The following is a 24,205-nucleotide window of genomic DNA, read 5'->3' on the forward strand; positions in this document are numbered from 1 at the left end:
CATGGCTATCCATTGACATTCTTTGTGGATTCTGTATTGTCTAAGGCTACAGCAGTACCATATGATAAATTCATCGGCAACCCAAAAGAAGCCTGTTCTATCGGAGTGCTTCCAATTAATATAAGTAAACCGCTTTCTCTGGCTCAATGCTACCAAAATATTTTATGAGAAAATTTAGCTGATTCTGCTCATGTATATTTCCAATGGATGGAAAGCCATTGCAAACTTTTCAAACTAAAATATAAAGACAGCATTAGGGAGAATCCTCTCTGTGGTAAAAAACAACATGTATTATGATGCCTTAGGAATTTCTTTTTTTCAGCCAACTCGTGGTTGAGCAGTCTGTCCCCAAACTGTTTTGCATGCAGATGAAACCTGTTTGGGCGATACTTGTCAGCTTTTATTCTGACAAGCAGGACAGAAATAGGCACCCCCTGGAACACTGAGTTTGACTTGACTCAACATAGAATCACCTGGAGAGTTTTAAAAGTTTCTCTCCTGTAATATCCCACCCCCAGACCAATGAAATCAGAATCTTTGGAGTTGGGAACCAGGGATCAAGATTTTCTTTTAAGTTTCCTAGATGATTGCAATCTACAGGCAAGACTGAGTCACTGTCCTAGAATATAAGCAGCTTAAGAAACAAGTTGTCTATTATTACATGCCTCAATACTACAGAGTCCATGAAATAAAAGCTTTGGTCATAAGAAAATGCCACCATCCTAGAGCCTTCAGTTAACGTCATATGGGCCTGTCATATAAAGAATGCAAACTCATTCTGTTATCTTTTTGTGCCTTCAGTGGAAGATCATTTCTAAATCAGCTTAATGGAAACTGTGCTTCAGGAAAATAACTTCAGTAGCCATATGTAGGATAAATTGGAGCAGGTTTTGTTTCTAGGAATACGTTGCCATCATTTCACTACCCTTATATAATCTTATTGATTCAACTTTTAGAACCAAGACTTTTTTCAGAATGTATTGAAGAATGTGCTTAATGGGAATGCTGATATATCATACAATTGGCATATAGAGCTTCCATTCATTATCATATTTAAAGGTACAATATTAATTTTGCTTGTGCTTAAAATGTCTATTATAATTCAAGTAGCAAGGAAGACATGAAGACAAATGTGACCTGGCTTGATGTCTGCCCATATTTAATACTTTACATTTGATGGTGAATAATGGGAAAGTTTGGGAGTATGTCATCCCCAGTCACCATGGCATCAACTCCCAAAATGGCTATGGACAGCTTTGGTCCTGCCTCAAAACAAGCACTGCTTGCAAAAGAGGGTCTGTGGCTTATTTTTATCAGTTGTGTAGTGATCACAGGAAAAACATTTTAAATAAGAAGTTTATTTTGCCATCATGAAAGAAACAAATTCATATTACCAAAAGAGAAAATAAATATGACAAGCCAGCCTGGTGCAGTGGTTCATGCCTGTAATCCTGGCACCTTGGGAGGCCAAGGTTGAAGGACTGCATGAACCCAGGAGCTCGAGACCAGCCTGGGAAGCATGACAAGACCCTATCTCTATAGGAAAAAATTAAAAATTAGCTGGGCTTGGTGGCATGTACCTGTAGTCCCAGCTACTGGTGGCAAGGGCTGAGGGAGGAGGATCACTTGAGCCCAGGAGTTCAAGGGTGTAGTGAGCCATGATTGCACTATTGCTTTCCAGCCTGGGCAACAGAATGAGATCCTGTAAAAAAAAAAAAAAAAAAAAACTTGAAAATCCATATCACACTATTCTACTTCCCTTGTTCAACCTGTAGATTTGCCTGGAATGCCACTCTTCACCCATGCCGTTCATAAAAATGACTTGTTAACATTCTAACTCTTCAGATTAGCTCCATTACTAAGACTTCTGTAAAGCCTCTCTGTTGGTAAGAGGAAGTAAATCAGAGATATCAGAACAATCAGGAAGCCATTGCAATAGCCCTTGAAAGGAAGCGTGATTGGGTAGTAGGCGTGTGGTGGAAAGCAGGCATTTCCAAGACATTGCTGAGGTTGCTGTAGATGGGAGAGCGGAGGTGAAGGATAAGAATTGATGGCTGAATCTAGAGTCAGTACAAAGCAATATATAAAATAAGTAATAATATATAAACACCCTTTTTTGTTTTGTTTGGAAATCTTAATTCACTGACAAAGTTCCCCACAGGCTGCCGACCCTCTGTCATAGGATCTTTTGATTGACTGTGCTCAGCATTGCCGACCAGCTCTTTACACCAGCCCTAGTCTGAGCTAATCGACTGTGTTTCCTTTGTGTTCCAATGCCTTGAAGTTCGGTACTATTCTCCTGGTTTCTCATGTTTAAAAGTGCCGAGATACTTGTCTAAAAGATGGGCGTTAAGATTGTGGTGTGCTTTTAATAATGTGTGATGTAAGTCCTTCTAGAGGCAAGCATACACTATGCTTGAGTAACTTTCTCTCCATTCTGAATCTCTCCCTAAAGGACATAGTTTGTAAATGTTTGTTCATGTGAAAAGGAAAGATTTGGGTACCTTTTCTGTCCTGCTAATGTGTGGGGCTATTTTTATTTTTTGTTCTTTGCTCTTTTTCTGTACTTGTGATTTAAAGGTGCCAGACTGGTCGCCCTCAAGGCTGGTGTCCCCAGTGTATACCAAGAATAGAAAAAATAATGAGAGGCAGCAGAACTAGCTATGTCTGGGTCCAGCATATTAGGCTGACCCACTCTGGAGGAATATTCTCCAAAGCATAAAATAGATCATTCCTTAGGAAGACAGTCCATCTGTTTTCATAGCTGAGAAGGCAAAACCATGTCATGCCATCACAGAGCCACTGCATTGTTTTGGTATCCAAGCCATAGTCACCCATTCTCTCTGTGAGGGAAAACTAGAATGTGTTTCCGTCTTCCACCCCTACCTGTCAAAATTCCAACCTTGAAGGTTGGGTTCAAATGCTTCTTTCTCCACAAAACCTTTCCTGAGCCCCGGTGAATGCGGTTTTCCTTCCACATTCCGTAGCACTTGCTTCTAAGACGTGTGACATGCTTTGTCATGTGACTATTGCATGTAGGTTGTCTTGACTGGGAGAGGCACTGACATCGCTGAATTCATTTTTGTATATCACACAGAAGCAGAACATAGTTGTGGGCAAGAGTAGATACTTGAGGTTGAATAGATGGACCATTTCAAAGATTATCTTTTTAGCCTGACCTTTAAGGCTTTGCTCTGGCCATTCCCTCTAAATCAGTGATTGAAGTTTGCTCCCAGATCCTCATGGGTAGCTATCAAACTCTCCATAAACCATGTAGGCGCGGGTTCTTGGATTCCAGGTATTACACTTTGGGCATCATAGTCTGAATCAAAATTGCTACTTCAGCTGCTTAGTAGACTGCCATTACCAATAGTTTAATATTTAATGAGAACTGCTTTTGGGGAGGGGGGGAAGTGTGGTCCACAGATCCCTGATAGCCCCTCATGTACTATGTAGTGGATCTGCTGGACACCTAGAAAAGGAAAGAGTAATGTAGAAAAAGGATTTTGTTGACCTGCCTGCATTTAACGAATGTGAAATGTAAAATTACAGCTTTCACAGGAATCTAATATGCTTTTAATAATCATATGGATTGTTAATCCATTTACTCCTAATCCCTAATTCGTTTTCTGCAATGAAATGTTGTCAAAAGGTGGCATGAAGCTGTTAGAATTTAAGCACAATTTTCAAACATAGCACAGTTTTGTGTGTGTGTGGTTTTGGTTTTTTTCCTCTTCAGAATAATTACAAAAATAATGCCATATGAAATAGTTATGTTACTATTGGCAGGAAAGTCCAAAATGTTATCTCATAATAAAAACCGGTACAAGTTCAGTCTTGGATAAAAACTTTTACAGTCTGCCACAAACAAATACTATACAAAATTTTTTCATCAAATGTCAAGACTGTGGTATCAAGACTTTATAATGATATCAACTGTAGTGGTGACAGCTTAGTTTCCAATACTTTAACTCTTTTTCCAGCACTTCATATTTCGTTTTTTTTCTTTCTTTTCTTTTCTTTTTTTTTTTTTTTTTTTTGAGACAGAGTCTCACTCTGTCCCCCAGGCTGAAGTGCAGTGGTGCCATCTCGGCTCACTGCACTGCCTCCCAGGTTCAAGCGATTCTCCTGCCTCAGCCTCCTGAGTAGCTGTGGTTACAGGCACGCACCACCATGGCCAGCTAGTTTTTGTATTTTTCATAGAGACGGGATTTCACCATGTTGACCAGGCTGGTCTTGAACTCCTCACCTCAGGTGATCCGCCCACCTCAGCCTCCCAAAGTGCTGGGATTGCAGGCATGAGCCACCACACCCAGCCTTCATATTTCTTATTCCTTAGGAAAAAAAAAAAAAAAAACTTAAAGTGTATACTTTGGGTTATATTTAAAGTCGCATTCAAATCTCACAACAGGATATAAAGAAATACTTTTCAGAGCCAAATACAACTGGAGAGAATTAGAAATAAATTTACCTTGTTTTCTCTCAGGTTGAAACATCTAGCCCTCCCATGTTTCAGTGTGAAATGGCTGTCAATCCAATGTGATGGACTGCTGAAAGCAGTCTTCGGTGACAAGTCTCTCCGTAATGCTCCCTGACGTCAGATCTGTGTTAATCCTGATGCACACAACTGGGAATAGGCACTATAGCATAGTGGTTAAGAGCATAGATGCTGAAGTTAGACTGCTTAGGCTGGAAGTTAGTTAACCATTTGTGTGACTCAGTTTCCTCATCTGTAAAATAGGCATAATAACAGTACCTGCCTATACATCGTTGTGAATATGGAATGAATTATTATATCTAAAGCCCCTAGAAAAACGTCTGATGTATGTGAAGCACTGCATTTGCTATACCTTATCTATCAAAGCCTACAGCTTCTGACTGACATTCCCAGTGTTCTATAACTATTAGATAGAACTTTTTTTAACTTAGTAGAAACAAAGACTAGGAAAGGAAACTAGATGTGGACCTGACGTCTGGGTCAAGATTCCCATGATGGAGGCAGATAGAGATATGGATGCCAACCAGCATAATGCCTCTCACTGATATAAATATTTGTCTGAATTTATATTTTATTGTTATTATTTAAAGCTTACGACAGATTTTAAAAACTGAAACCTGATGTCCATATGTAGGCCAGATGCCACATTAATCAATTTAAGAATGCTGGAGCTTTGCAGAATACTCATTGCATGAACAACGAGAACCGTGGCCCTGAGAGACTCAAAACCCTACAGTATATGAAACTATTGCAGGATGTGTGGATGTTCAAAGGAATAACAGACTTGGAAGCAATGTTCACTGAATTTTGATGTGTTAAAGGGTGTCAAGTCCAAGAGAGAGATAAGGTCTCAGAAGACAGAACTAGAACCATGGGGTAAGCAGTTAGAATAAGGAAGCATTATGGCTCGATAGGAGAAAGAAACTTTTAGCCTTCAAAGCGATCTAGAAATTAAAGGACTGCCTCGTGATCTGCCTGTCACAGAGGGCTGGCTGCAGAGGTTTTACAATCAGGGCTTTTGTAAAAGGACCTAAAATTTGAGTTTGGACCCAGTTATCCTATATTCTAACTGAATGTGTAGAATCTCCAAGAAGAGAGGCTCTTCTGTACTGTTTTATAGATTGTGCCTTCCACTCCAAACATCCTGAGTCATGTTCCTTTTATACTTGCATGTGAGATGAGAGTCAGAGCACTGACCTCAAAGCCAGCGACTGGGTTCTACTGTTCCTTTCTGCAAGAACTTAGACTATGAGACTCAACCTCCTCAGCTGCTTAATGGAAAATCCCCACCATGCCAATCTTGCAGAGGATGGGGTGGCTGTACTGGTCATCTTGCTGGGGTAATGGGGTAATAGTACTGGGGTAATGACGGCAGGTGTGGTGGTTCTGTTGCCACTGGTGTTGTGAACCTGCTCTCTCCTCCACTTTGGCTTTAGCAGGACTGAAGTGCTCCCTGGTGTGTTCTTATCAAACCCTTTTTTTTTTCCAGGCCGCTGTGCTCGGTGTGGAGAAAACGTAGTTGGGGAAGGTACAGGATGCACTGCCATGGATCAGGTCTTCCACGTGGATTGTTTTACCTGCATCATCTGCAACAACAAGCTCCGAGGGCAGCCGTTCTATGCTGTGGAAAAGAAAGCATACTGCGAGCCCTGCTACATTGTAAGTTCCAGATTTGTTCCTCAAATGCTTTGCAAAGATGTCTTCTGTGGCTGAATGGCAGTCACTCCACATGGAATATAGCCATCAGATCTTTACTTCTTCCTAGACTTCAAAATGTGTGTGGTGTGTGTGTGCGTGCGTGCGTAAATTAGCATATTGTAATTTTTTTCTACACATCCCCCATTCATATGCGATCAGAAAGGTGTATTAGCGTGGGACTGCCCTTTAGTTACTGGTCTGCTGGGAAGATCATTAGCCTGTGGCTTTTAAGCATGTATGTACAAGCTAAAATTTTCTTTCTTGAAGCATCAGAAAGCTTTCCAAGTAGCTGACTCACACCTCTTATAAGATCTCACCCTACATTTGAAGTGCCCAGTATTTTCAGGGAAACTTTACAGAATCTCTGGACTTGTCAGTTCTCTTCCGGAATACTGGGCCCTTTGAGTCACTTTTTATCTACCAAAATGTTTCTTCCCCCTCTTATCCAACAGGTGCAATGATGTAAACAGGGGAACTGTTTTTTATAAAGCACCTTAGAGAGAAATGAACAATAATGCTGACTGAGCTAATCATTGTTTTCTTTTATTACAGAACACAAAACTATATTTTAATAATATCCCTGGGTAACTAAAAAATTCTCAGTCATGTTACCTTAGAGTTTTTGCAATGCTCCTTACTTAATCTACCTATTAAACTATTCTCTGTTAGAATAATTTGATGAACACAGGCTTTTTTCATCTAGTGTAGGTTTCTTTGCTATCCTTCAGCATGATTTTAATCTTTGTTTAACACATGTTGATGGGAAAAGTAGTGTTTTTATTTGTTTGTTATGTAAACCCACAAAACAGTCATGGTTTGTCCGTCAGTGCCCAGGGATTTCAACATAAAAGAAACCTTGGTTTCTTCACCAAGGTATTGGGAGTCATACTTGGCTTTACAAGGTTCACATTTATTGAAGACTTTTTGGGCCTGGTTGGTATTTTCCTATAACTTGGCAGCTCTAACTCATTGTAACCTTGGGGTCTGTAGCACAGATCTGGAAGTTCGTCAAGATTAAGACTTTGTAGGATGAAATGTGGCTTTGCATCTGTCTTAGGTTCAATTTTATTTCATTTTCTTTCCAAAGGTAACTTAAACACACGTAACATCATTTCTTTCCAAAGGTAACTTAAACACATGTAGAGCCATACAGTGGTAGAGTTGGAAAAAAAAATCTTAAAATCGTTTGCGTAATTACCCTCTTTAGCAATGAGAATGCCAAGACATGGAGAGGAGGAAAGCGACTTCGTATGACCTATCATTAGTGTCAGAACCAAGGCTGCATTCCGTTATTCACACTCCACAGTCTTAGATTCTTTGCAGATGCTACGTGGTTTTCGTTTTCCTACATACAGCCGCCCCTATCCTCTGCAAGATTGGCATGGTGGGGATTTTCCGTTAATCAACTAAGGAGGTTGAGTCTCATAGTCTAAGCTCTTGCAGAAAGGAACAGTAGAACCCAGTCGCTGGCTTTGAGATCAGTGCTCTCTCATCTCACATGCAAGTATAAAAGGAACATGACTCAGGATGTTTGGAGTGGAAGGCACAATCTATAACACAGTACAGAAGAGCCTTTCTTCTAGGAGATTCTACACATTCAGTGGAGGACAGAGCAGGTTCATAACAGTACACAACAGTACAGTAATGTACTTTTGATCTAGAAGGAGCAATTATGCACAAGGGGAAGTCTAGTAAACAAAAGCTTACCTCTTTAGAATATCAGAATATTTCAAATATCACCCTTTGAAATCTGTATTGAAAAAAGAAAGGCATTACATACTTCCTTGCCTCTTGAAACAGACTAAACCGGGTGTCATTCGCAATGGCTTGGGACCACGTCTATGAAGTTATTTATTGCCATGAGCCCTAAGGTAGTGATGTTGGCAGAGTGTGTAGAGGCACCCAGGATTGTCCTTACACCAAGTAAATACATACTGCTGTGTTATTTTATAGCTCTTGTGTCTATTTTTTATCCCTTTTTGACTCCATGGTTGATTTTTACTACTTTAATGATGCTACTGTGGCAGCCTTCTTCAGTTGTTTTGTTTCAACCCTTGTTAGCTAGAAATCGTATAGACAGTATTGGGAAACAATGTAACAGGGTGGGAAGAACATGAGTTTGAATTTGGTTCCATCACTTAATGCTTCTTCTCCTTGGGAAAGTTATTTATTCTTTCTAAGTATTAGTTGCCTCATCTATATTATGGGGACGATGGCAGTTATTTTCCCCAAAGGCTCATGAAGAAGAAATGAGACAATCCTTGTAAAGCACACTGGGCCTCTTCAGGGAAAGTAGTAGAATAAATGTTATTCTGGGATTAACTTTAATGAAGTTTCTGGACCTGTTTAATATTTCTGAATGTGGGAACCTTACATGTGCGGTGAAATTCACTGGGCTTTAGGAAATTATTATAACCTCTCAGACATACTCTTCCCATTTTTACATGTTTGCTTGCTTTTCTGAGTGTGTAACAAAACTGGAGAAGGTCTAATCTGACTAAATAATAGGTTTCTGTAGTGTGTGGGTTCAAGTTTCTATCTCCATTCCAGGCATAGGATGGGTCTCTGTGATTCTGTAGGACGCCAGCCCCTTCTTCTTTGGTCTGTTGTTACTATACTATGCTTATGACAAGGAAAACTATCTGGGAGAGGTTTAATTACATACTTGGAAGAGCTGGATGAATTCAAATAATGGAAATTCTAACTTTTCTTTTTACTTATTTTCCTCATAAGAACATTTAATCAAGGTTTTTCTTTAATGAGATCTATTTGTGGTGACTCTAAAATGTAATTTAATTCTTATCAGAATTCAGTTAAGCTTTACTCAAAGACCCTTGTTCAATATTGATTCGAGTTTAGCACAGCCCTCAAGCCCTCAGATGGATGTATCAGAACTTTAATTTCTTCTGAACTTTTATAAGTCCAATAGGCTGCATACTAGAAGTGTATGGAGGTTGAGGAAACTGGGCAAATGAAATAAAACAAGTTTGCTTTGAAGACAGTTTGCATTAAGGAGGATCCTAGAACTGTGCATCTCTCTTGGAACCAAAGGCCTTAGAACTGGAGGCATTTTCTATGTGATCCAGCAAAATTGCCTTTGGTTACACTGTTGAAAACTAATGTCTAAAAGGTATTCCATACAAACCAGAGCAAACCTAATCCTTGGCCATCAGTCAGTGTGTCTTTTTTTTTTTTTTTAAATTGATGGAATGAGAATATTCAAGATGGTGGCTTAATTATTTTTGTATAAGGACCACCATGTTTGATACTCTGAGTTCAGGAATGAGACCAGTCTAGTATAAATTAAATTTACTTCTACCTAAATTGGTTGTTGATCAACTTAAGATCCTATTAAAATGAAATATTTACATGATTTTGAGGGAAAATGCACCAGCAATGTCTTCAGCTTTGGTTCAATGATTTTTAATATTTTCCCGTGGTTTATTGAGTTTGTTCTTAATCCTCATGCTTAAGTAGGTATGATTAAACAGTCTGATTCAGTATAGCATTGTACTTCTCTTTAATCATTTTACATATTTTGTTTTCTATTTTTTATTTATTAACATAATACAAATGTTCATATAGTTTTGCATTGTTAGTATCCATTTTTAACTTTTTATCTGTTTAGTTTTACATTTAGATTACACACTTCATTTTAAAACCATTTGCCAGTCAAAAGATATTGTGTGTTTTGCAATCTTTTAGAATTGTAAATAACATGCCTATAGTTAATAAAAACTTTATTTTTTATTTTGAATTACATCCTTAGCATAAATTCTTTGATTTGTATTACCAAATCAAATTTAATCTGGAAGACTTTTGTGTTACCTTGCTAGATTTCTTTAGAAATATTTTTCTAACTTATAGAACCATCAACAATAATGAAACTATATGTTAAAATGCAATCTATCCCCTATGGGAGAAGTTTATTTATATTTTTTGAACGAATGTAATAAGCACATTATGTCATAGTTATTTTAGGTTTCTGTAATTATTAGCAAAATCAATGAGATGCTTCTCTTCTTTGGTGATATGTCTCTTGAAAGCCTAGTTTTGGTTATTCTTATATATTTGAATATGTAAACAGATTAAAATAAAGATCACTAAAACTTTGTTGGGAAGTGATATAAATAGAATGTATTTATCCTAATTCTAGCTCTCCTGGTGTGACCTTGGGTAAATCATTTAGCTCCTGAGTATCGGTGTCCTCATTTATGAAAGGGAGATATTAATTTCTTCCAGGTCTTCAAAGATAAGGAATAAGCAGTTGCGATATTTTGTATACATGAAATTATTTACATATATTAATATAAGTGCTTAATCTGATTAATAGAATTTTTATCATTTTTTTTTTCCATTTAGTATAATGTGATACAATATAGAAACCCTGTAAATCTGGGGCAATTTCTTGGCTGTAGTTGCTATGGAACTACTGAAATAAATAAATGTCATGGAAGGAATATAAGGACACACATTAGAAGAAGAGGTTCATGCTTTGCTTAAGAAGATTTTTTATGTAGGTGTGAATATGAAGGGCAGCAACAATGCCTCCTGCTTATGTACCCTTCTGCACATAAAGAGACAGCCTTACACATAAGTATAGTTTTAGAAAAAGAATTGCTGTTTTATTTCTAGCATTACCAAGGAGTCTGGGCCTAGGGACAAAGTGCATCCGAAATTCTCAGCAAAAGTCTGTTTACGAAGTGGCAGCCAAGGATCCTCCCCTAAACCAGTGTTTTCACTCACAGTGGATGGAATCCAGGTCCTAACTCTCTGACTGCAGAAGGTGGTACAGACATTTTCACTAGAGTTGAAATCCAAATGATTAAAGGGCCTCTGGAAATAGGAGGCCAACTCCACAGGAGACTAAACACTTCAAGGTACCTGAAACTTGGCGCATTAGTGACCAACACACTAGCAGCCTTTTGCTCCCTTATGTCACCAAATGGCTACAGTTAAAACATTCTAACTTTTCAGCTTGCATTAAGAGGTAGTTTTTGTACCTCTGCAGGAAAGCTGTTCTTTTATATACTCCATTCCTCTTAATAAAATGTTTTAAAAGCACTTATGGCCAGTGCTTTATGTGGATGTTGGGAAAGGAAGCAAGAGTTTGGACTAAACCTGAAAAATCCACATGAACTTTCTTCCTTTTTTTCTAATTGCCTACCTCTGCTCTCTCACCTCCAAGGAGTGTTTGTCTGTGCCTCTTGTCTCTCTTTCTCTCTCACACAACACACACACACACACACACACACACACACACACACACACACACACTTTCTTCTTGATGTTATATCATCGTTTCACCAGAACTCTCCCAGGAAGAAGAAAAATGGTTCAAGAAAGGGGAAAATGTGTCAAGCACTCTCTTGAGAGGTTAAGCATGTTACCCACTGGGAATAGTTATCTCTTCCATTCATACAGCCCCTTCCATTTTCTAATGCTACCGAGCATCTGTGACTGCATGCTGTCAGGCCTAGCAGAGCCCTTGTGAAATAGATAATGGGGAGACTATTAGTCTCATTTTACAAATGTGGTTCTGATGTTTTCAAAGTAAATGACAAAACAGAGACTATGAACAGCTTTTATAATTTGTACTTTATTGCTTGGCCCATGCTAACATCTGTGCTAACATTCAGCAACTAAGTTTTTATGTATTTATTTTATTTTATTTTTTGTATTTTTTGAGATGTGATCTTGCTGTTGTTGCCCAGGCTGAACTCGAACTCCTGGGCTAAAATGATCTTCCTGCCTCAGTCCCCAAGTAGCTAGGACTACAGGCTTGCACCACCACGCGCAACATGCAACTTAATGTTCAACTTTCTTTTCTTTTTTTTTTTTTTTTTTTTTTTTTTTGAGACAAGGTCTCTCTCTGTCGCCCAGGCTGTAGTGCGGTGGCACATTCTCGACTCACTGCAACCTCTACCTCCTGGATTCAAGCAATTCTCCTGCCTTAGCCTCCTGAGTAGCTGGGATTACAGGCGCCCACCACCACGCCCGGCTGATTTTTGTATTTTTTCGTAGAGATGGGGTTTAACCATGTTGGCCAGGCTGGTCTCAAACTCCTGACCTCAAGTGATCCACGGCCTTGGCCTCCCAAAGCACTGGGACTACAGGCATGAGCCACCGCGCCTGGCCCATGTTCAACTTTCCACGTGAAGATACTGACAGCCTCCAACTACTCAGATTTAAAATCAGGTATCATTATAGCCTTTTCCCCAAAAATTTTAATTGATAACCACCTGACTCATGCTTTCCAGTATTACAGAACCTGAAATGCTAAACTTCTACTGATGAAAAACCATAAGCCCTTGTATTTTCTTGAGCATTTGAGGCCTTAAGAGGAAAAAAAAAAAATGGTTAAAAATATTTATAACAACTGACATTGACATTAACATTTGCTCAGTGCTTTAACTTTTACGAAGCACTTTTATTTTATCATATTACCCTCTAATGATCCTAGGAAATAGTTACAGTTATTTTTGCCTTCATTTCCAGTAGCAAGAAACTGAATCTTAGAAAGTGTCAGCTTGCTCAGTTCCATGGAATACGAGTGTCAGAGCTAATACTTGACCCTAGCCCTCTGATTCCCAAGTCCGGCTATCTCTACATCTAACAGAAAACACTGGAAATCCCGTTTGCTGTTGCTAGGTTACCACTTTCCTATGGTGGTAATTCTTTTTTAAAATGCTAAGTTTTTCATTAGTGTATGCCCATTAGAGAAAAATTAGCAAATAGAAGACAGGTATGTAATTCTCTTCTCTCAATATAATAGTTCACATTGTATCATGCACTTCTTTTCTATTATGTTTACCTGTGGGTATGGAAGTGTGTATATAAATGCAATCACACATCTGTATACATGTGGTTACAGACACACATACGCACGTGCACACATACACACACACACAATGAGATCATACCTTAACTATTGGTTAGTACCTTGCTTTTGTTACATAACAGTATATCAAACTTTGCCTTCTTTACAGTCTCTTTTAAATATTCTTGAACCATTGAAAAAGAATATATGTCACCTACATATCCTTTCTGAAGGTTGATTCAAGGAAATTTTCCAACAGACAAATAACCTAATCAAAATAATGTGCACAGGAGATGCATAGTGAATAAAACAGTGAAAAGCAATGAAGTAAAAAAACTCCTGGTTAAAAAATAAAGGGGCAAAGATGTAGTAGTAAATTCAGACCAAAATAAGATAATATTAATTACCTACTAACTACAGTATTCACAGAAGACAAAGTACAATTCAGTACAAAACTATCAAGCAGTCTGAAGAACATTACTTTTTGATAAATATCACAGTTCCCGGTGAAGAATAGCCCTGAGCTTTCCTTCATTAAGTATCATTATATTGAAATGTATAATTTAAAAATACTGATGAAGTAAGAGATAAGAACGGTGAAAACATAATTCTTTATAAAACCTTAACATATTCCTTTTAGTCTTTGACAAATCATAAAATGGAGTTAAATAATATGATTGATAACATTGATTTAATCTATGTACATTGATCTATGCAAACAAAGAGTTTCTATCTTCTGTCTAAAACTGCATGGAAGATTTAGAAAAACATTTATTATATCAAAGTCTAATAGGAAATTGTAGACAGTTCCTACTGTGGCAGGCAGAGTTACATGTAGCCATATAGTAAAACAAGAAATGAATAAATACATAAGCACACTCTTGGGTTAAAGAATCTTAGAAAGTAGTGATGATGCTAACACTGCATAGCAATGAGAATGGGATGCAGCCAGCATAGAATGCCAAGTAATACTAGTCTTATTAATTGCAACAGGAAACAGAGCATATGTATTGACTCAAAAAACTAGAACGGGACAAGAAAATCAATCTTAAAGAAATCCATTAAAATAAAACATTGTTGATAAGTTGAAAAATACTAGAACATTTAGATCTGGGGATGATATTTTGAAAAGAGCAGTGAAATAAACATTGGGTTAAGATAATCAAGAAAGAAACAAAAACTGCAAAAAAATTAGGAATGAAAAAGACACTCAGCATAGATACAGATGACATTTTAAAATTATTGCACTTAAAATTTTATATGAGAGATTATGTTCTATGCAAATCTAAAATACAGGTGAAAGAAGCTTGAATAAACTCATAAATACAGATAGAATGTGAAACTATTACTTGCAAAAGAGCCAGAAAAATTTCACTAATAAAAGTTTTCAGATCTCCAAAGAACAAATGATTTCTGTGCTATTTCAACTTTAAGAGCCTAGCAAAAAACGAGAAGCTTACCAAATCATTTTATAAAGCTAGCATGCTCCCAATAGTAATACCTAACTTAGGTTACCCCCAGAAGACAATTCTGTGATAATCTAACTTTCATAAATGCAGAAATCCTAAGTGAAATATTAGCAAATTGAATACCACATAACAAAACATTCCAGTTATTCCATATTTAGTGCCAGTGCTAGAATAATTAGGAATCTTTTACCATAATTTGCTATATTGATATATAAAAATTTTAAAAAACTAGTAATCTCCATAGATGCTTTTCATTAAAAGGGCGTTTAATAAAATTTTTCATACGTTCTTATTTAAAAACAAAAACAATGGCAATAATGCAAAATAAACTCTAAGTAGTATTTACCTATTTTGATTTATTATGCATCATTCCTAATATATATAAAGATATGAAGCATAATGAATGATAAAGGTCCATGTACCTGTTATCCAATTTAAGAAATAAAACATTAAAACTTCAGTAGAAATCCCTTGGGTTCTATTCCATGATCATGTTCCCCCAGAGAGAGCCACTATTCTAAATTTGTTTTTTATCATGTTCATGTATTTCTTTAAACCATATGTAGTGTTGTGAGCACATAGTATTTCTTAATTTTAAATACATGGCATTATATTATTTGTATTAGTGGGAGATTTTTCCACTCAACATCTTAAGACTGTATGTATATACAGTCATTTACGAATGATGTGATTATGCTTCTAGGGAATCTGAAAACTTTTTAATATTGGAATAATGAAAGTTTAGTAAGCTGACAAAATAAAAATGACAATTTTAGGTTTATAAAATATAACAGAAAAGTGTCCTCATAGAGAAGTAATAAAAAATATAAAATATCTAGGTAAAACTTTAAAAAGTATAAATGATCTAAGTGAGGAATGCTAAAAAAGTTTTCCATGGATAATTAACTCATGAGCAAAATGTATATTTTGGGGATTGAGTATGCTTTGGAAAGCCTCTCTCATTTCAACAGACATTCATATTATCACCCTTTATTATACAACAATGTTTTCAGTGGGGCAATGAATAGTTACTACACTCTCCTTTGCTAATGGTATTTATTTAGCCCTTTCAACCAAATATCCCCCAGCCCACTGCTCATCTTAGTTACTGCTCACCACATCCTTGCAGGTTCCAAGGCAGCCCTTACTTGGAAAGGAAAGAGAGGCACAGACCTGTAAGTGGATTGCCCAGAACAACAGAGAGGCCTAGCTGAACGTAACCCTTTCTTCCCAGTTCCTGTTCCAAACCATATTAACTGCTGTTGTCATAGAATTAGAATGCTTTTTAAAGGCCAGCAGGAACCTTAGAAATTCAGTAATGCCATTTTATAGCTGAGAAAGCTAAATCCCAAGAAAGCTGAGTGTTTTGCCTGAGCATATACGATTTATTAATGGCAGAGGTGGGACTAGAAACCGTGAGTCTTCATGAAGCCTTCAAAGAACTACTTTCTTTGGGACTGACATGAAGGATTTAAACATTTGTGGCTACAGGTCCAGAGAGACATCCTTAGAAAATGTTGGGATTAGTAAGGTTTTGGTTGGCGAGTGTAAAAATAGGACAGCGTTTGCTTTCACCCTAACCAGAATGAAGAGTCTCAGATTTCCAGGTTAAATGCCTCTGAAACTTTATTCTAGAACCTTCCCGCTGCCCTAGTTTGTTTAAGTCAAGCATGAACTCACCACTCAATGTTTGCCAGAGTTTGGATGAATGCCAGCATCAGGCTACTGTAATAATGGTTTAAGATTATTTAATCCCATTACTTATACACTTCATTAGGCTGAGTGAATTGTTGGCAGTGGTTCAGTAAACTTCCTCCTTTAGAGATAAAAGGATGGAAAGAAAATAGGAACCTATTCCTCATTTTCTTTCATAGTTATCTTATAATTCCTTTTTTTTTTTTTTTTTTGAGACGGGGTCTTGCTCTGTGGCCCAGGCTGGAGTGCAGTGGCGCAATCTCGGCTCACTGCAAGCTCCGCCTCCCGGGTTCACACCATTCTCCTGCCTCAGCCTCCTGAGTAGCTGGGACTACAGGCACCCACCACCACTCCTGGCTAATTTTTGTATTTTTAGCAGAGGCAGGGTTTCACAGTGTTAGCAAGGTGGTCTCGATCTCCTGACCTCGTGATCCACCTGCCTCAGCCTCCCAAAGTGCTGGGATTACAGGGGTGAGCCACCGCGCCCAGCCATAATTCTTAATGGATAAAGGAATGATAATTACCCAGCTGTAGCATGGACTCCCTGTTAGTACGGCCTCCTAAACTACTCTGTATTCTCAGGAGAAAGAAATGTTTGTAACCTTATATTCTCTATTAGAAGAAACTGGACAGTGGCAGAGAAGAGAGGGTGTGCCTGTGTGATCAGGCCATAAAGTTAATCTTAAAAATAAACCTGAAAATAAGTTCAAAGATTCTAGGTATGAGCGCCTTTCATGTAGTAGGGCTGGTATGAGGCAGTAAATGATTTTAAAGAAAGAATATAGAATTTAAAGTCAGACCTGGTTCACACTCAGTCAGCTGCTAATTCTGCATTCTTCCCTTTTCTTTTAGCTTCAGTTTCCTCACACTTAGAATGAAAACAAACAATAAGAGGAAACCAGTTTGTTATATGTTCTCACATCTGACTTTGTAAAACAGTTTGAAAACGTTAGCGTGGTCAGCTCCAGGATCATCCCATGCAGGCATTGAGTGTTACATCTTTCCCTTCTTTGTAGTTTATTTTGCCCAGATGGATCTGCATTCATTTGTACCATCTATCATAATATTGTAGAATTCACTAATTCTATTATAGAATTCACATTATGCATTATAACATTATGGAATTCACTAATAATATTGTAGATGTCATTAATAATTCATAAAAGGAATAAATTCATTTGTCATCTTATCAAAAAAACTAAAATAAAATAAAATTTAAAAAGGCCGGGCACAGTAGCTCATGCCTGTGATCCTAGCACGTTGGGAGGCCGAGGAGGGCAGATCAACTGAGGTCAGGAGTTCGAGACCAGCCTGGCTAATATAGTGAAACCCCATCTCTACTAAAAATACAAAAATTAGCTGAGTGTGGTGGCATATGCCTGTAATCCCAGCTACTCAGGAGGCTGAGGCAGGAGAATAACTTGAACCCAGGAGGCGGAGGTTGCAGTGAGCTGGGATTGCGCCACTGCACTCCAGCCTGGGCGACAGAGTGAAACACCATCTCAAAAAAAAAAAAAAAAAAAAAAAGGAAGAAAGAGAGAAAGGAAGGAAGGAGAGGAAGGGAAAGAAAGAAAAGAAAAGAAAGAGAAAGAAAGAAAGAGGCACTTGGATGAAAGTACTGTTTGTTACCTCACATGGTTATAGGGTGAAACGGAGAGGACAGGGCTGAACAAAAATCAGTGTGGGGGCTTCGAGTAGTAAATAACTGTACCAGGGCTTAGGCCCAGTTAGACACATAAAAATCTGCAAGGGAGAATTTTGCCTAACTTGAATCACCAAAGGACAACTGTAAGTCAGCATTTCAGGCTCAGAATATTACCTGCACACCACTTGGTTTGAGAACTTATGGAGTCTAAGAGATGGCAAGTCATGAGACTCTAGAAGCTTAGTTTTCTCAAAATGTGTCAGAGGTCACCTGCTTTGGAATCACTGTGAACTCCTCATTAAAAGTAAAGTTCTGGACTCCTCCCCAGAATTTCTGCACAGGGAGACAGGAACTTTGCCTCTTTTGCAAGGCTCCTGGGACAGCAGGGAGTTGGGGGGTAAATTTTTATGCACAGTCAAGTTTGAAATCCACTGGTCTGTACTTCCAGTCAAGCTCATGCAAAAATTGGCCCCAAAATATGTTTCCATTCTTATCTCCCATCAGCTCTCCTACACATTCTATTTACAACACTTACCCAAGGTGAGGACTCTTCTCCTGGAGATTGGTATCTGAGGTTTCTCTGTCTATGCCATTGGTTGCCTGCCTTCTGCCTTTTCCCATCTCCATCCTTTAACAGTCGTTATCAACCAACCTTAAAATGCTTTCCTGGAGCTTAACCAACTAGCTGTAACCTTTTCTGAACATGCAAGGTTTTCATTTCCACATCTCTCGTAGAATTGATTCTCACCACAACTGGTATTATAAAGTCACTGGCATCCTTGACACAGTCCTCTACTGATAGGAACCCCTTGAAGACTGTGTGGGGTAGGGGGAGGTCACCTTTAATTCGTCTTTGTCTTTTCTGCAGTGTTTATCATAATAGGTGAACCTATTGCTGCTCCGATAGTGAGGGGGACTTGAGGGGACCTGTGTCACTCTAGCACTGTGTCTCCCCACAGTCATTGACTCATATACCCTTTGCTTGCCCCTTGGTGCACCTAGGACCTGAGACTATGTATATATAAGAAGGAAGGAGGAGAACTTGGCTCTGAGAGACTATGAACAGAGTCATTGCTGAAACGTAAATGTCAAAGATTGAAGGGAAGGATGTGAGAGTGAAGCCAGCTGTCTAGCTTCCGGCCGTAGAATGCTCATAAGAGCTTCTGCACTCAAGGTCAAACACACAGACTCGCCCACGAAAATTGCCAAAGAGTTTGAGTGGAAGTTCTCTGTTATTCCCATGACTTTGAATGGGACACGGTAATTCCTTCCCACAGCCAGGGCTTACTTAAAATAAGGAAATGAATAAATAAAGTCTACTGCCTGGATCTTTTTTTTGCTTTTGTCCCTGCAGAGTAAGGGGATGCCAGCCAAGGCTGACATCATCATTATAGCAAGACAGGTGCTTTTTTTGAATACTTCACAGTGACAAGGGCCTGGTATTATGTAGGTCTTCAAAGAATATATATATATTTATATTTTTTAAAATTCAGTCTCCTACATTTATAGTATGAGGAAATAAGATGACAAGAGCAAGGAACGCCTTGCTTGGAATGTTGCAATTGGATGGCTGCACTGAGGACTATTTAAGCAACCTTAAAATCACAAACACACATCTGTGATGACTTTTTAATTATATCTGTCATTTTGGAAAAGATATTAAACATCTTCCTCAGAAGTTACTTTTACTTTACACATTCTTTAATAGTATTAAAAGATATTTGATGCAATTTATATTAATAAAGCTCGTGAGATGTGTTAGTAAAAATAAAATTGAACCTTCTAAAATATATTCCTTTAAAAATGAATGTCTATAATTTTATGCTAGTTTAAGCCAATAATCTAAATAAATCCTGTTTATTTAGCATAACACATGTACACATATTTTCTCCACAAAATGGAACGCGCTAAATGTGTTGGGGCCTCAGGAAAGAACTAGTGGAAGAGGGTATAGGAGGATTTGGGGGGAAAAGGAGGAATCCAACAAGAAAGTCGTCAGGGAGGAAGAGACCTGTCCCACTGTGTCACACGATAGATCTTACTTTCTCCTAGTGCCACATATTCATTCATTTTTCACCCCCAATAGACAAGTGGAGACTGATATTATTCCCTTTTACAATTTAACCAAATCAAAGCTTAGAAAACCAGGGGGTTTGGAAAATAAGGAATTTGTGTAGGATTAAAATAGAACTTTGAGCTCCTGGACTCTGCATGTTAGCTTCTACGTTGCTCTTAAATAAATTTATGCCAACAGATGTCCTGTCATCAGACAGGACTTTCTTTTTTTTCTTTTTAAAGTCAGCAAGTCTTATTGTTACATCTCTCTGGTCTGCCCAGTTTGGTTACACCTGTTTTGAGATTTCTTTCCTATACCCTTCCATCTGAAGATAAGCACTTCCTACCGTACTTCCAGAGCTTTCACCTATGTCTTGGTTTAATCTTTGCCTTTGTTTTCACCTTTTACCATTTCTGCTTTATACTGGTAGATAATGTCACCCCCAAATACGTAGACTATGAGCTCCTTAGGAGCAAGCTCATTTTTTTTTCCTGTTGTTCTTTGTGTCTTTTTTCCCCTATCTACCTCCAAATCTTACTCCACATTTCTGAAAATAGCACCCAAAGCAATACCTCTCACTTCGGGGATTATTTAGTACATTTTTTAAAAAATGAATAGATTATACAGCCTGGACCACCATAACAAAAATACATGGACTGAGCACCTTAAATAACAGAGATTTCTGTTCTTATAGATTGAGGCTGGAAGTGCGAGATCAGGGTGTTAGCACAGTGGGGTTCTGCTGAGGACTGTCTTCCTGCCTTGCAGATAGCCACATTCTCACTGTGTCCTTACATGGTGTGTGTGGGGAGGGAGCAAGCCCGCTAAGTGTCTTTTCTTATAAGGTCACTAGTACCACCATGAGGGCCCCATCCTTATGACCTCATCTAAGCTTAATTCTCAAGGCCCCATCTACACATACTATCACTTTGGGATTAAGGCTTCAACATATAAATTTATAAAGAGCGTCAGTTTAGTCCATAGCAATAAATTAGGCCTTTTGGCTATAGATCTGTCAATGTATAATTGGCACTGATTGATGGAATGCAGATCAGAATAGCCTATGCTTCTAGGTATATAGAAACTACATGCTTAGTTTTTGTTTTTTGTTTTTTGTTTTTGTTTTTGAGACAGAGTCTCGCTGTGTCGCCCAGGCTGAAGTGTAGTGGTGCAATCTCGGCTCACTGCAGCCCCCACCTCCTAGGTTCAAGCGATTCTCCTGCCTCAGCCTCCTCAGTAGCTGGGATTACAGGCATGCACCACCCGCCCAGCTAATTTTTGTGTTTTCAGTATAGATGGGGTTTCACCATGTTGGCCTGGATGGTCTGGATCTCCTGACCTCGTGATCGGCCTGCCTCAGCCTCCCAAAGTGCTGGGATTACAGATGTGAGGCACCATGCCCAGCCCATGTTTAGTTATATAACAAAGGTTTATTGAGCGCTGTGTTGGCTTTAAACAATTTTGCTAGACATTCAGTAGGGCCCTATTACTGTTGAAGACATTGTACAACTCAGGTGCATTTTCCTTTAAGGATACATTTAACCTGCTAGATGTCGTCTCATTTTTAAGACCAGAGAAAAAGGGAGGAAGACTTGTTTTTTTAGAGGGTTATTATACATTCCTATTAGATCATTAGGAAATTGGCACAAGTGGCAGGAAGCCAAACTGGCCTGAGTCTGGCTGGGCAGTGTCTGCAGGTTACTCCAGCAAAGCTGCTGATATAACGATATGTTCTCCCATAAAGTGCTTTCTGTCAAAGTCTCTTCTGGAATTAACTCCTCATGCACAGATCGATAAACCCCACCAACTTGCCAATGTAATTAAGCAGTGACAGGTTAAGCATTACCGTTAATTAAGTTCAAAGTAAAAGAAAATGAAGAAGATTGTTTTTGTGAAATTGTGCTGTCAGATTTTTCTCGAGGGTGTTTCTGAGTTCCTATAAAGGGGAATTTAGGAAAGGGAGGAGATGACTGTCTCCACTTCCTTGGGAAAAGTGAGTGTTTAAACACATGTCCCTTGAATATTTTTAACTGAAAAGTGAATTATTTGCCAGTGGTAAGAGACATTGAATGAGCACCTTCTGTGTGCAAAGGACTGTGCTCAGTGTTATGGGGGATACAATGCAGTGTGAGACTAGTTCATGCTCTCGTGGAGCCCTGAGGTGAATGAGAAGTGTCAGACATATGAACAAATATAACACAAGGCAAAGTAATTCAACTTATCTGTGAGAGATTCGGGCAATTGTGAGAGCTCAGAGGAAAGGCCGTGCCACATCCTGCGGTGGCCTGAGGAGGGGATCGGCATCGAGAAAGATCTCCCAGAGGATACAGCATTTGAGCAAAGCCTTGAAAGTAGAGTAGGAATGGATAAGGGGGAAAGAATGAAAGCGAACAGTTCCAATCTCTAAACATTTTTTTATGTTGAATTCTATTATAGCTGCTAGGATCAAACGAAAAGAAATCAGCCTCTTGTTCAGTAAGGATTTGTTGAGCATTCATTATATGTGCATTATTCTGCAGAAAATTTGGGGTTGGGAGAGGTAAAAAATACCTTCAAGATAACAGGCTTTTTTCCAAAAGTATCAAATAGTCTTAGACTCGTCATCTTCCTCTGATGGCATCTTAATGGAATTCAATATAAAGGCCAAAATTCCTTTGTTTTGAAGCTACAAGAAAACACAGCCAATGGAAAAGCCACGTTAGTGCTGCCTCTCCTATTCTGATAAGGTGGATCCTTAAAAGCTATGAAAGAAGCACTAAGTACTGCTGGCCAGTTTGAGTTCATTTGACTGGTAGAATTGAGTGGAAGTCAATTCTCCTGCCATTTAAACTGGAAGAAACTGAAGATTCTCCAACCCAAGCTCCTCTTTTTGCAGATGAGTCAACTGGAACCCTGTAAGACGGTAGTTTTCTAGATAAAAAAGGAGCCATGTGAATTTCCTAAATCATATAACAATCAGTTTATTATTTGATATTTATGGTACATTCACATGGGACAGAATGATCAGACATTTTCAGGAAAGAACAACTCCCAATCCCTGAGTTACCATTGGATGGTATTAAGCAACTTCACTTAATTATGTACCTGCTTTCCAGCTATGTTAATTACACATCCTTTAGCATTTACCACCTGTACCAATCATTTAGCATAATAATACCTTATACTGAAATGCGTGTACCCAGAATACTTTTATAGTTGTTTTTCATTTGATGTTCACAATAATCCTACAAGGCAAGTGTTATTTCTAGATTAGATATTAGAGAACTGAGGCCCAGAGAAGGTAGCCCATATAGCCAAGAGACTAAAACAGGGTTCTGACATCCGTTTTCTAACTATGCATCTAGGTTTTTTTTGGTTTGTTTGTTTGTTTTAACCTCTGCATCTAAGTTGCCTGCCTAAATGGCCTTCAGTCATTGAAATCCATCCAATAAATATTTACTGAGCATCATCTGTATTTCAAATATTGTAGTGGGCATTGGGGGTATGAAATTGCAAAAGAGAGAATCATCAGTATCTGGGAAACTCACTGCTTGAATGAGATAGAAAGCCAAACAGATAAATGGGAAGTATTCTAAGTGCCATAATGGGTCGATGCACTGTCTTTGGAGATTGGATGGACAGGGTAGCAAAAGATTGAGGGGCTAATTTTGCTACTGTTTATCTAAGCATGTCAGGGTCCTGTCTTTTCACATAGATTATGAGTGTCTTGGCATGTCTTTTGTCTCTCTGCATCCCCCGAGGCTCCTTGCACAGTCCTCACACTCCACTGGCATTCTGTTAATATTTGTTGATGATGATACTGGTGATTTTTTCTCTCTGACATCCAGAACACTGGAGAGATTTTCTGTTGGCCCTTGGATATAATAGATTTTTATTTATACATTTGAGTTAGCCTTTCAGAAATCATTCTTAAGTAAAATAAATATCTTTTTAGTAAGATAGTTTCTAAATATGAACTTACTTAAAACCGTAATGATATTCTATTTTAGCCAGCTAGTACTCAACTATGATTTGCAATTTAGAGAGTTGTGCTTGTACAGATTGTCCTTTTCCGAAGTCAATGAATTGTAACTTTAAATAAGGGCTGTTAACACACCAAAATAGTTTTTAATCAGCCTCAAAAATCCCCATTATTTCCAAGTATCTTATTTTTACTATTTCATTGATGTTTCAAGTGGAATCAAATATTCCAACTGTTTTCCACTGGAAGAAGATGAATTTCAGGTACAGTTCAGTAGCAAAGAACACCCATGTTTTCAAAATAATGGAGAAATTTTTTTTTTCTCATAGGGAAGTTATGATTAAATTTGTGAATTGCACAAGC

At 38.2% G+C, this 24,205-nt stretch overlaps 1 protein-coding gene across 1 annotated transcript in view; it reads left to right on the top strand.

Moving 5' to 3' along the window:
• LPP (LIM domain containing preferred translocation partner in lipoma) overlaps positions 1-24,205 on the top strand; it is a 724,515-nt gene that overhangs the window by 595,312 nt on the left and 104,998 nt on the right. Inside the window, exon 9 of the mRNA XM_025374584.1 lies at positions 5,988-6,157. Coding sequence (XP_025230369.1) covers positions 5,988-6,157 — 170 coding nt within the window. The remainder of the gene's footprint in view (positions 1-5,987; positions 6,158-24,205) is intronic.

The sequence above is a fragment of the Theropithecus gelada genome, chromosome 2 (genome assembly GCF_003255815.1).
Source record: "Theropithecus gelada isolate Dixy chromosome 2, Tgel_1.0, whole genome shotgun sequence".
In the NCBI taxonomy this organism is placed as follows: Eukaryota; Metazoa; Chordata; class Mammalia; order Primates; family Cercopithecidae; genus Theropithecus; species Theropithecus gelada.